Genomic DNA, 13,182 nt, shown 5'->3' on the forward strand with positions numbered 1-13,182 from the left:
GGCGCACAGGAGGTGCCTTGTGGGTGCCCGCCAGTCAAGGGTTTTCCGTTTTCGTGCCATTTAGGTAACCCCTTGCCATTCGTGCCTTTAGGTAACCCCTTGAGCAGCCTAAAGAAGCCTATAGACTTCTCCGAGTCGTTTTTGAGTATATTTTATTGACGTGAAATACACGCACGGAAAAGCGCACAAATCCAAAGTGTACTTCCGCGCATCTTCATAAAGTGAACACACTTGTAGGCTAAGAACCCAACGCTACCAGCGCCCGGCAGGCCCTGGCCCCCTTCTAGTCTCTTCTACTGAACCAGGCTTTTGAGTGAAACCCGCGGGCCGCAGCGTGAGTTTCTGCTTGATGGGGCGGGGCCTGCGCGGGCTGCCCGGCCGTGAATGTGGGGGGCCGTGAGTGTGCACTGGGTGGAGTGGCCTGAAGGGGATCAGAGTGCGCGCGTTCGGGTATTAATTTGCCAGGGCTCGTGTGGCGCTCGGGATTGGGGGTTGGGGGCTCGGGCGTCGACTGTTGGGCGCTGCGGAAGGGTGGGCCGTCCGTCCGGGGTCCTAGAGCGCAGGAGGCCGAGGGGGAGCCGCGCACCGGCCACAAGGGCGGGGCCCTGGCGGGGTCTCAGGGGCGTGGTCTGCGGGAGTGGGGTGGGGCCTCGGCGGGTTCGGGGGCGGGGCCTGCGGGCGCGCGCACGCGTCCGGCGCGCCCCCTCCCGGCCGCCATGTTGGCTGGTGTGTGGGTGTCAAACGGAGCAAGACGCGGTGGTGGCGGCGGCTCCCCGGGCTCCGGTCGCTCCCGCCTCCCCAGCGCTGCCGGCGGCCGCAGCGGTGCACCCACGCCGGCCCGGAGGAGCAGAGGTGAGCCAGAGCCCGTGGGGCTCCAGGGCCAGAGCGAGTCCCCGGGGCGAGGACCCTCCCCCTCTCCAGGGCGCGGACGCCCCCAGAGCACAGGCTCCCCTACCTCACCAGCCCCGCCAGGGCATGCACCCCTGCCGCCCAGCTGGTCCCTACGCCAGGCTCTGGGGGATCCCCTTCTTTCCAACCAGGCCCCGCCCCACGGACTGAAGCATGGCCCCCTTCTCATCTGGATCCAGCTTTCCGCTGCAGGGATCTCCCCCGTTACCGGTCCCTATCACCGAGCATCTCCTTTTATGTCCCCAGAGTCCAGGGCGCCCCTTACTCCTACCTTGGATCCTGGAGCCCCGTTCATCTTGGAACTACCCCGCCCCCCTCCCCAGAGCACGTTCCTCCCCTCCCCGGGCCCGGCGCCCCTTCCTCCTGAGCCCAGCCTTGTCTCCCGCCCGCCCCCGTGCAGAGCCCGGTCCGGGCGCCCTCCGGGAATCGGGGGAGGGGTCCTTTTCTCTGTCCGGGATCCTGCCCGTCTCGCCTTTCCTGGGGGCTGTAGCAGGGCCCCCTTCCGTCCTCGGGGACCAGGCTCCCCACTCCCCAGCCCCCACTCCCACGGAACAGCGGGGACGGGGGCGGAAGAGCCAGGCTCCAGCTGCCTTTTGTTTCGCGTGGGATGGCAGAGACCCACCCGGCCCGGCGGTCCTGCCCGGCTGATCCGGGTGGGTGAATGGGTGCGTGGGGTCTGGCCTCTTCCAGGAGAGACTTCCTCTCTCTCCCTATGGGGCGGCTCCCCCAGAGCCGAGCGCGTTGGGAGGCTGGCCTTTGCTAGAGGAGTCGGTGCCAACAGGTTTTTGTTTGCGACCTGAAGTTTGCCCAGTGGCTTTGCCTGGGGCAGCTTGAGCTCCCTGTGAATCCCCCCGCAGGAGCTTGTGGAAGGCCATTTCTCCGCCCAAGGACTCCGTCTGCGCGATTCCTTCACAGTCGTGCTGCTCTGGGGACGTATCTAAAATCTGTGCTTTAAGAGCGGAGAGGGCTTAACCATCATTAGGGTTCGGATGAGGGAAACTGAGGCCCAGAACTGCAGTAATTTGCCCAAGGTCACTCAGTGATACTGTGTCAGTGCAGAACTGGAAGCTAGGTCTCCAGGGCTCTGTTTACCACATTTAATGACTTTTTTATTTTTTAGGGAGCTGTTCAGGACCCTACCTTCCCCTTTATTTTTCATATTTACGCAAGAAAGTGGGCAGGAAAATATGAGAAATAATGAGTTATTCCTTTTCACCTCCAGAAAATACCCTGTGAAAGAAGGGATTGGAACAGGGTGTTAAAATGATGGGAAAAGGTGAATTTTAAGAATCCAAGCTTCCTCTCATTATGTAATATAATGAAGATTTGGCAGAAAACGTGCCTCTTGTAGCTCTAGATACAGAATTTAGGTGCTGACAAAATCTTATGCCGAATCTGGCACAGCAGTGATTGAGTTAGCACTGATAATTAAGTTTTTATCTGTATTTAAATGAACATCAAAAGGGACTACGATTTGCTTCTGAATGGTACTTGTTCGGTGCTTGTTTTTGGGACAAGTGATTGTGTTGGGGAAGCGCACCTGACTTTTAAATCTTTTATTTATTTATCTTTTTGAGGCGGAGTCTCTGCCACCCAGGCTAGAGTGCAGTGGCACGATCTCGGCTCACCGCAACCTCCGTCTCCTGGGTTCAAGCGATTCTCCTGCCTCAGCCTCCGGAGTAGCTGGGATTACAGGCGCACGCCATCCACCACGCCTGGCTAATCTTTGTATTTTTAGTAGAGACGGGGTTTCGCCATGTTGGCCAGGCTGGTCTCGAACTCCTGAGCTCATGTGATCCGCCCACCTCGGCCTCCCAAAGTGCTGGGATTGCAGGCGTGAGCCAACACTCCTGGCCTAAATTTTTTATTTATCTGTATTTTTACTTTTACATTTTAAAAGCTTATTTATTTCCCTAGTTTTAAAATTGGGCTAGTCATCTTTACCAGTCTCACTGGGCTATTCTTTTATAAGCAGGGAATGAGATACTGGTTATTAAAGATTTTGGTAAAGTGTAAGTTACTGTAAGGCATGATTCAGGACTGCGTCCCACAAGTCCCTGGACCAGGAGCCAGTTCGGATTGTCTTGTGGGATGTACCAAGTTCCCCTGGTTTACAGAGGCTTTTTGCCTCTCTGAGGCCTGAGCTGGCCAGATGGAGAGCTCTGTGGAAAACTCTTCCAGCAGTGTGTGTTGGGCCAAGCACTCGAGGTGTGAAGAAATGTAAAACTTTCAAGTGATAATATCTAGCATCGTGTATGCAGCCTTGAAAAATGACCCAACCTTTGTAGAAATTCTCTGTTATCACTAACCCTCTTCCATAATGAGCGGAGGATTTCCCAAGAATTGGGATTCTGATAAGAGTCCTGCAAAAGTTGAAAAGTTTTGGAACTTTTTTTTTTTTTTAACTTTAATTAGGAGGAGCGGCAACTTTCGGTTGTGAACTGAAGTACTGAGAGATTTTTATGCGTGGAATTGTCCTTGTCATACTTTTGGAAAGTGCATTAAAATTTTCTAAGTTTTCTGGCAGTTCTCACTCTTCCCCATAACATTTCTCTCTGGCTTGTAGGGTGTGAAGGACCACGATTGTTGTCATTTTATGGCATGTATACCTGGTGACCCTGAGCCTTGGAGAAGTCAAAGGGCTTGGATTTGGGCAATTTTTTTTTTTTTTTTTTTTTGAGACAGAGTCTCACGCTGTCACCCAGGCTGGAGTGCAGTGGCGCAATCTTGGCTCACTGCAAACCTCTGCCTCCTGGGTTCAAGCGATTCTCCTGCCTCAGCCTCCCAAGTAGCTGGGACTACAGGCGTGTGCCACCATGCCCGGCTAATTTTTGTATTTTTAGTAGAGATAGGGTTTTGCCATGCTGGCCAGGCTGATCTCGAACTCCTGACTTCAAGTGATCCACCTATCTTGGCCTCCCAAAGTGCTGGGATTACAGGCGTGAGCCATCATGGCCGGCCTTGGGTTTGGGGAAGTTGAGGCTGGAAAAGATGTGAGGAATTATGTAGTTTGTATCCCCTTTTTGTCTGCTGGACTTTTAACTCATGTATTCGGTGTAAGCAGACCCCTTCTGTCAATACTTTGCCGGCTAGCTCGCCTGATGTTTGGCCCGCTTTTCTCCGCTGTCCTACCTTCACCACCCCACACAGTCTGTTGGTGCACTTACGACATTGTCCGTGTATCTGGGGCTCTTGTGACACTGTGACGTCTTTGAGGCCAGTGGTCAGCCTGTCTTTACTTCTCCAGTACCAGGCTCAGTCTCTGATAGATGGTAGGTGCTCAGTAAAGGTCTGTCACCAGTATTCCTTGAGGCAGGGGAGCACATTTTTATGGCTCCGTCACTGCAGCCTCTACTGTTCTGTCGCACTGTTGCTGAAATCACTACTGTTGGTCCAGCAATTGTGTGTCAGTTGCATAGGTTTATCCACCTCATCTGCAGGGAAGGAAACTGAGGCCTAGGGAGCTTAAGTTACATGCTCGAGGTCGCACAGCCAGTAAGTGATTTGAACAGATCTGTTGGACTTCAAAATATTATTATACCTGTTACCTACTTTGAGGACCAAGTCTCATGGGGATGAAGAGACAGACTGCAAATTAACAGTGGACTGAGGGAGGTGGGGTGATGTGATTAAGGTGGTTGAGGATGGGAAGAGCGCATTTGTTTTTTGTCAGATGCATTGTGAAATGAATGTTTATGTCCATCTGTTGAGTTTTTGAAAATTGACAAACTTGCCGGGCGTGGTGGCTCATGCCTGTAATTCCAGCACTTTGGGAGGCCAAGGCGGCCGGATCACCCTGAGGTCAAGGGATCGAGACCATTCTGGCCAACATGGTGAAACTCCATTTCTGCTAAAAATACAAAAATTAGCCGGGCGTGGTGGCGCACACCTGTAGTCCCAGCTACTCGGGAGGCTGAGGCAGGAGAATCACTTGAACCTGGGAGGCAGAGGTTGTAGTGAGCCGAGATCACGCCACTGCACTCCAGCTTGGTGACAGAGCAAGGCTCGGCCTCAAAAAAAAAAAAAAAAAAAAAAAATTGACCAACTTTGTCGATGGAATTTTATTGCTTAACTAGTTCATTCAAGTTAACTAAAAATAGAAACTTAGAAAAACAAATACAGTGAAATAAGTATATGTTGAAAGCCGTTTCAGCAGCCTTTATTTTAAACCACCATAATTTCACATCAACATTTACCATAGGGATTACCACCCATTTGGAATAGAAAAACTGAGGCCCTGAGAGGTTAAGTAAGCTGTGAGGAATTGGCACAGCCAGGATTCAAAGTGAATCTGTGTAATTCCCAGGCCTGGGTCCCTTCTGCTCCACTGGCCCCTGTAGAAGGCCCCACAAAATAATAGGTATTCATTTAAATTATAGGATAAATTTGTTGTCTGAAAATCACCACTAAGTTTATTTAGAAGGTTGGGAATTGTGAATAACGAGATTTCTGGCTCTTTCCTAACCTTAGAACCTTTGAAAACACTGTGGTTTGAATGTCAATAATTAATGGATCATTTTAGCTGAGAGATACTAGATTTGGTGATCGATTTGAAAAAAAAAAAAAAAAAGCTTAGGCCAGCCACGGTGGCTCATGCCTGTAATCCCAGCATTTTGGGAGGCTGAGGTGGGCGGATCACTTGAGGCCTAGAGTTTTTGAGACCAGCCTGGCCAGTGTGGCAAAACCCCATCTCGACCAAAAAAATACAAAAATTAGCCGGGCATAGTGGCATGCACCTATAGTCCCAGCTACTCAGGAGGCTGAGGCAGGAAAATCACTTGAACCTGGGAAGGGGAGGTTGCAGTGAGCCTCCAGCCTGGGTGACAGAGCAAGACTCTGTCTCAAAAAAAAACAAAAACAAAAAACCTGCCTTCTTTTGAACCAGATCCGCAAAATTGTTAAAATGCTCCCTATCCATGCATTGGATTCTTTCTGTGACTCATTCCCCTAGTGCCTAGGTGCTGGAGCCTGCTTTGTTCCTGGGCATAGAAAGTCCTTTTCCTGATTCTGTTTCCTGTTGGTCCTGGTCTAGGCAGAGTATGCTTCACTTTCAAGCCCTCTAGAGAGAGAACAGGTAACTTAATTCTCTTTCTGTTCAAAGCAATACAAGGAATTGGACATGCAAAGGGCTGTAAATAAAGGGACTCCCCATCTTCTCTTCATGGTAACCCTGCTGATACATAGAAGAGGGAAAAGTAGGCTCTTCCTACTGATCATTTAGGGCTAATGCATGATGTGGATTTAAAAGCTTTTATAATTAATCACTTACAGGCTTCATTCTTCCTCTCGGTCCCACCCCTTAGGTAGTTGCACATTGCAGCATCTCGATAGCTGAGAACACCAAGTGGTACAGTTAATTTGGCTTCAAAGGCCATGTGGCAGATAGCTTTGGAATGAGGTGTGGGTACTAATAGGCCTCCTGGCTGGGTGGCTTTGGGCACTTTAATCACTGAGCTTTGGTTTCCTCATCTCTAAAGGGGGGCTCGTAATCACTACTTCATGGAATAGACTAGCCTTATTTCTCAAACTCCTGTGTGCAGCAGAAGCACTCAGAGGGCTTGCTGAACACGTGGCCGGGGCTCCACCCCATTGTTTCTCATTAGGGAGGGGAGGCCTGAGACTGTCTTTTTTTTTTTTTTTTTTTTTTAAGACGGAGGCTTGTTCTGTTGCCCGGGCTGAAGTGCAGTGGCACGATCTTGGTTCACTGCACTCCACCTCCCAGGTTAAAGTGATTTTTCTGCCTCAGTTTCCTGAGTAGCTGGGATTACAGGCGCATGCTACCATGCCCAGCTAATTTTTTTTTTTTTTTTTTTTTTTGAGACGGAGTCTTGCTGTCTCCCAGCCTGGAGTACAGTGGGGCGATCTCGGCTCACTGCAAGCCCCGCCTCCCGGGTTCACGCCATTCTCCTGCCTCAGCCTCCCGAGTAGCTGGGACTACAGGCGCCCGCCACCACGCCTGGCTGATTTTTCTGTATTTTTAGTAGAGACGGGTTTTCACCGTGTTAGCCAGGATGGTCTCGATCTCCTGACCTTGTGATCCGCCCGCCTCAGCCTCCCAAAGTGCTGGGATTACAGGCATGAGCCACTGCGCCCGGCCATGCCCGGCTAATTTTTTGTATTTTTGGTAGAGATGGGGTTTTACCATGTTGGCCAGACTGGTCTCAAACTCCTGACCTCAAGTGATCCGCTTGTCTTGGCCTCCCAAAGCGCTGGGATTACAGGTATGAGCCACCGTGCCTGGCAGAGAATGTGTATTTTTAGCCAGCTTCCAAGTGCTACTGATGCTGCTGGTCTAGGGACCAAATTTGGGAACCTTGGCCCAGAGGACTGCATGAGAAGGTGTGTAAGATGTCTAGCACCTGCTGGCTGTCCAGTAGGAACTCAAAAATGACACTGAAATGTTTCTAAATATTGGTTTGAAGATGATGGATGGCATGACATTTGGAAAGGAAATGTGGGCTCTCAAAGAGTGTTTTCACTTCATTCTTTTGTGATTGTAAGTTGGACTGTGGTCACAGGGATTATCACTATTGGGTTAATTGAGATACTTTCCTTAATGAAGGGGACAGAAGATGTCATTGTCCTTCAAAAAGGCAGTCAATCTTGGATTCTGTTGAAAAAGCAGGTTCATCATTCTCACACATCATGCAAGAAGTTTGCTGTCTAGGCCTTTTAGAATTGTAACTTGGGGGCTGGGTGCGGTGGCTCATGCTTGTAATCCCAGCATTTTGGGAGGCTGAGGCTGGTGGATCACTTGAGGCCAGGAGTTGGAGACGAGCATGGCCAACATGGCGAAACCCCATCTCTACTAAAAATACAAAAATGAGCCAGGTGTGGTGGCGTGGGCCTGTAGTCCCAGCTACTCAAGAGGCTGAGGCATGAGAATTGCTTGAACCTGGGAGGCGGAGGTTGCAGTGAGCCGAGATTGTGCCACTACACTCCAGCCTGTGTGAGGGAGTGTGACTCTTTTCAAAAAAAAAAAAAAAAAAAAAAAAAAAGAATTGTAACTTGGAAGTGTTGAGGGAGTAATGTTGTTGGGTCCTCGATTCCCACGGGGCCACTTGGCATGGACCATTGGTGTTAATGGAAGTTGCTTCTCCTCCCTGCAGCAATTCAGATTTAATATTCTTTCATGTTTACAGTTTAAATTTTTTTCGTCAGTGGTAATTATCAACTTGTCCATCAAAACCCAATGTGCAGGAAGGTGTGTGTGAGCCCTGATGGTTTTTGAGTATTTCCTGTGTGCCAGGCTTTATATTACTAATTTTATGCACTGTGTTTAATTTTCATGGTGGTCCTGCAAGCCCTATCACCATTTCTCATTTTGCATTTTAGAAAACTAAGGGGTTCAGTAACCTGCCCCAGGCCATACAGCTAGTACGAACTCCTGTTGGTATGCCCCAGCTGGTATTTGCTGCCACCTGTGTCAAACTCAGAACTGCTTTATTTCCACGACCTCATTTGCAGCTGTGCCAGGTGTGCCCGTTACCTCACTGTACCCTCACAACAGCCCCAAGAGGTAGGCTGAGCAAGCTGAGGCTCGGAAGAGGCAAGCTTGGTCATAGGCACCTGGCCAGTGGCTGGCTGGACCTGAATTCAGTCCCACGCCTGTCTGATTTTGGAGCTTTATGAAGTTGTTTCTGTGACAACAGCTTACCTCTCTGTCAGGTGACCCTAAGCTGCCTGGATGTGTACAGCAGGGACCTAGGGCTACCCTAGCTGGCTTGACCCCAAGGAAGTCTGTGTGGGCTGGTAAGGGTTTTTGTGTTTGCAGAGCTGTGTTAAAATAATTGGCCAAATTTTTCTTTGAGCGAAGGGGACATTTCTTTCTACTTTGTGATCCTGCAGCTCTGCACACTGGTGTGGGCACTAAGGACTGAAAACCCTCTCCTAATGCTACTTTGTTAAAATGGGGTCAAATATGGAATTTTTTTCTTTTGAGTCGGAGTCTCTGTCGCCAGGCTGGAGTGCAGTGGCGGGATCTCAGCTCACTGCAACCTCTGCCTCCCAGGTTCAACGAATCCTCCTGCCTCAGCCTCCCAAGTAGCTGGGACTATAGGCATGTGCCACCACGCCCAGCTAATTTTTGTGTTTTTAGTAGAGATGGGGTTTCGAAATGTTGGCCAGGATGGTCTTGATCTCTCTCTCTCTCTTTTTTTTTTTTTTTAAGACGGAGTTTCGCTCTTGTCGCCTAAGCTGGAGTGTGATGGCACGATCTCGGCTCACTGCAACCTCCATCTCCTGGGCTCAAGTGATTCTCCTGTCTCAGCCTCCTGAGTAGCTGGGACTACAGGCACGCTAATTTTTTTGTATTTTTAGTAGAGACCAGGTTTTACCATGTCGGCCAGGCTAGTCTCGAACTCCTGACCTCAGGTGATCTGCCCGCCTCAGCCTCTCAAAGTGCTGGGATTACAGGCATGAGCCACCATGCCCGGCCCTTCTTCATCTCTTGACCTTGTGATCCTCCCTCCTCGGCCTCCCCAAGTGCTGGGATTACGGGCGTGAGCTATCGTACCCAGCTGGAATTTGGTAGTCTTAAAAAGTTACATGTGGCCGGGGGTGGTGGCTCATACCTGTAATCCCAGCACTTTGGGAAGCCGAGGCAGGTGAATCATGAGGTCAAGAGATCAAGACCATCCTGGCCAAATGGTGAAACCCCATCTCTACTAAAAATACAAAAATTAGCTGGGCATGGTGGCGCATGCCTGTAGTCCCAGCTATTTGGAAGGCTGAGGCAGGAAGATCGCTTGAACCGTGAGGCGGAGGTTGCAGTGAGCTGAGATCGTGCCACTGCACTCCAGCCTGGCGACAGAGCGAGATTGTCTCAAAAAAAAAAAAATAATAATAATTCCATGTGAAGTATCTCCTTCCCCAGTAGGCAATTAACACCTGGGTTCTAGCCAATGGGTAATTTTCTCTCTGGTCTTAAAATGTCCTGGGGAGGCTGGGGTGTGAGCATTTTCCCAAGGTTTGAACACTGCTCGCAGCTCCCCAGCCAAGGAATGGTAAACAGCTATGTGTTGGTGCCTGCCTTGCGCTTGTGGGAGGCCCTGGAGGCTTGGACTTGAGTTTGTTTTGTGAACTCTTTAAGACTCTGAGGTGAATAAATCAATGTGAGCAAAAAGTTGTATTAAAAGGCCTCTTCTCCCCCGCCCCGCCCCAAAAAGTCCTAGCAATAAAGGGACACAGTTTTTTTGTTTTTTGTTTTTTTTCCTGAAAGCAAGTCCTCCCTGTGTGCCTTTTTTTTTTTTTGAGGCGGAGTCTCGCTCTGTCGCCCAGGCTGGAGTGCAGTGGCACGATCTCAGCTCACTGCAAGCTCCACCCCCCGGGTTCACACCATTCTCCTGCCTCAGCCTCCCGAGTAGCTGGGACTACAGGCACCCACCACCACGCCCGGCTGATTTCTTTTTGTATTTATGGTAGAGACGCGGTTTCACCATGTTAGACAGGATGGTCTTGATCTCCTGACCTCATGATCCACCTATCTCAGCTTCCCAAAGTACTGGGATTACAGGCGTGAGCCACCACGCCCGGCCCCCTGTGTGCCTTTTTGATACTCAGAGCTGTCCTGGGATATAATGACTATACTATGGATGACAAAATTTGGGAAACATCTGATTGGAGAAAGAATTTGTATGTCACTTTATGAGAAGCAGCTGGGAGATGTAGAAGTACGGGCATTTCAAGGACAGTTTCATGACTGAGGCCAGTGTCAACCTGAAAAATATGGAACACGTGATCTAGAGGCAAATAATGGTTATAAATGAAATGCCACCAAGAACTTAATCTAATTGAGAAGACAAAGTTACTCTTTGTGAGACAGAAGCTAGCAGTTTGTTGAGCCATGATTTTGATTCTTTGTCAGGGGGTCAAGAATGGAGAAAAAATTTAGAAGGGTCCGGGAAGGCATCAGGAGAAGGTAGGATTTGAGCTGGACCTTGAAGAACAAGGAACAGTATCCCTAAGTGGAAGGCAGATGGGAAGGTATTTTGGATCTCAGGAACAGCAGGAGTTAAAGCTTGAGATGGGATGGGGTAGGTGCTTGAGTGTGTGGCAGCTCCTGGGCTCCTGCAGCTGGTGCCGGGTGGATGCCTGCTGGGAGCAGTGAGCTCCCAGGTGGCCAGATGGCCACTGGCTCTGGTGAGGCAGCAGCCTTGGGGTTTGGTTTTCTGGGTAGTAGGGAGCAGGGTAGGTCTTGAGGAGTGGGTGCCACCTCAAGTGTTTGAGAAGGGGGCCCTGTGGAGTAATCTCTGTGGGTGGGGTCCTGGCCCAGACTGGCTTCCTGAGACTGGCTAGATAGCAGTTCTAGAGATGGAGAATGAAGAGAGGCCAGAGTTGAGTTGTGTTTAGGGAGTAAATGGGGCCTCAGTGCTGGCTGGGAAGTTTGGATTTGACTCCCTGGGAGCCTGCAAATCATGTGGCCTGGAAAGCTAGAAAAATGCCCATGATGGGGCCCCACCCCAGACCAATCAAGGGGGAGCCAGTAATTTTTAGAAGTGCCCCCAGATAATTCTCATAGTCTGTGTGGGTTGAGAAGCTGAGCTGTGTGCTTGGAGGAGCCTCTGGGAGTGTCAGGGATTGGAAGGGGAAAATTGGAGCCAGAAGAAGCCTTTGAAGTAATGTGGTGTGGGGACTGGGTTCCTGAGCTATCGTAGAATGACTGTGGATTGGCTGGTGGAATCAGGGCTGGAGAGGAACTGGCAGAAATGATCACCCTGGCTGAAATACGCCTCTAAGCTACCTTGGTAAATAAAGAAGGACAGCTTAGCAGAAAGTTTAAACCAGGGACGGGCAGAAGAGACTGTGATCCACCTATTTGGCAAGCCTCCTTTCAACCTGCATTTTAGCCACAGAGCAGGCACAGCAGGTTCTTATCTGTTCTCTCAAGCTTGCTAGCCAAGTTCCTCCCCACACCCTAAATTGTAATGACTGCAGCAGATGGTACATGTAAAATTTTAAATTGCATTTCTTTAATTTTATTAAAGATAGTTGTAATGTAGAGTTACTAATTTAGATAGATTCACTTTATTAGTCAAAGTCAAGTGAGATTTTACGTGGTACAGTTAATGCATGTCACAGTGTCATTGTAATATATGATATTTCTGTCAAAAAATGAGTTCATAGTCCACTTCATTTATTCTTTACTTAATGCTTACTGAGCACATATGTATTATGTGCTGTTGGCTGGGAACGCATGAGTGAATAAAATTTAAGTTCCTCTTACATTTCAAAATAGTTTTTGGTCTGCAGATGGTGGCTCTTGCCTCAGTAACAACTAATATTAGGTTTGGGAGATAGCTGGGGGAGGGAAGTTTAGAAAGTGGTGTCAAACAGTAGAATGGAACCTGGGAACCAGAGGAGGCTTCGAGGAAATAGTATGTAAGCTGAGTCTTGAAGGAAAAGTGGGAGTTCTCAGGGACAGAGATGAGAGGATCCCTGGCCGAGGGAGCTGCATTATGCAGAGGCCTGAGCTGAGCAAGGAGGGCGCAGAGGAGGAAGAGCTGGACATGTGGCAGAGGCCCAGCTGCCTGCTGACCAGACTCTCCAGGCAGGACAGGCGAGCTTGGTGAGGTTCGACTCATGGGCTGTGGTTTTCACATAGCCTTTTGGCGGTGAGTGGGCAGGACTGTGGGCCTTCCACCCCACCTCTAATCAGAGCATCTCTGTGCTGGTGAAAGTGGGGAGCTAAAAAGAGCCCACTTGAGAAGTGTTCCTCTGCTGTTGAAGAACAACCAAAGTTATCCGGAGCTGCAGTGAGCAAGCTGGTACCCTGAGGGTGGCTGGGAGGGAGAGATTGGAGGTTTCTTCCAGAGGACCTGAAGAGCCCTCACTTTTTTCTGTTTGCAGTGAGGTGGATGTTCCCTCCTCTACTCCAGGCCAGTTTCCCAAGGCCTCTGGGTAATGTCTATGTGATTAAACAGTCTCTTGGGAATAGAACTCCTTTCAGTTAAGCAGCTCTGTTTTCCAGAAATCCCTGGATAATGTTATGACTATGTGGTAAAGGTAAGGGACCTTGCGTTAACTTGGGGTGAATGTCAGAGAGCTGCTGTGTGCTAGGCTCTGTGCTGGGCACCCAGGAAATGGTCCTTGTCCTTGACTCTGCCCAGTCTGGACTAGAAAAGTGGTCCTTAGGTGGATTGAGCTCACAGATGTGTTTTGTTTGTGCCTCTTTCTAAACATTAAAATTGGTTGCTCTGTCAGTTTCCTATGGCTGCTGTGACAAATTGCCACAAATGCAGTGGCTTAAAACAACACAGTTGTATAGGCGGGAAG

At 49.7% G+C, this 13,182-nt stretch overlaps 1 protein-coding gene across 5 annotated transcripts in view; it reads left to right on the plus strand.

Moving 5' to 3' along the window:
* Positions 1-661: 661 nt before the first annotated feature.
* EPN2 (epsin 2) overlaps positions 662-13,182 on the plus strand; it is a 98,067-nt gene continuing 85,546 nt past the window's right edge. For 2 of the 5 annotated variants that reach the window (XM_012501168.2, XM_030828505.1), the window contains exon 1: positions 662-852. Coding sequence is in view for 1 of the 5 variants with exons in the window: in XM_030828506.1 (XP_030684366.1) it covers positions 717-852 (136 nt within the window). In the remaining 4 variants the exon portion in view is untranslated. The remainder of the gene's footprint in view (positions 853-13,182) is intronic. The other 3 variants (XM_030828502.1, XM_030828503.1, XM_030828506.1) reach the window with 2 other exon arrangements.

The sequence above is a fragment of the Nomascus leucogenys genome, chromosome 14, assembly GCF_006542625.1.
Source record: "Nomascus leucogenys isolate Asia chromosome 14, Asia_NLE_v1, whole genome shotgun sequence".
Classification (NCBI taxonomy): Eukaryota; Metazoa; Chordata; class Mammalia; order Primates; family Hylobatidae; genus Nomascus; species Nomascus leucogenys.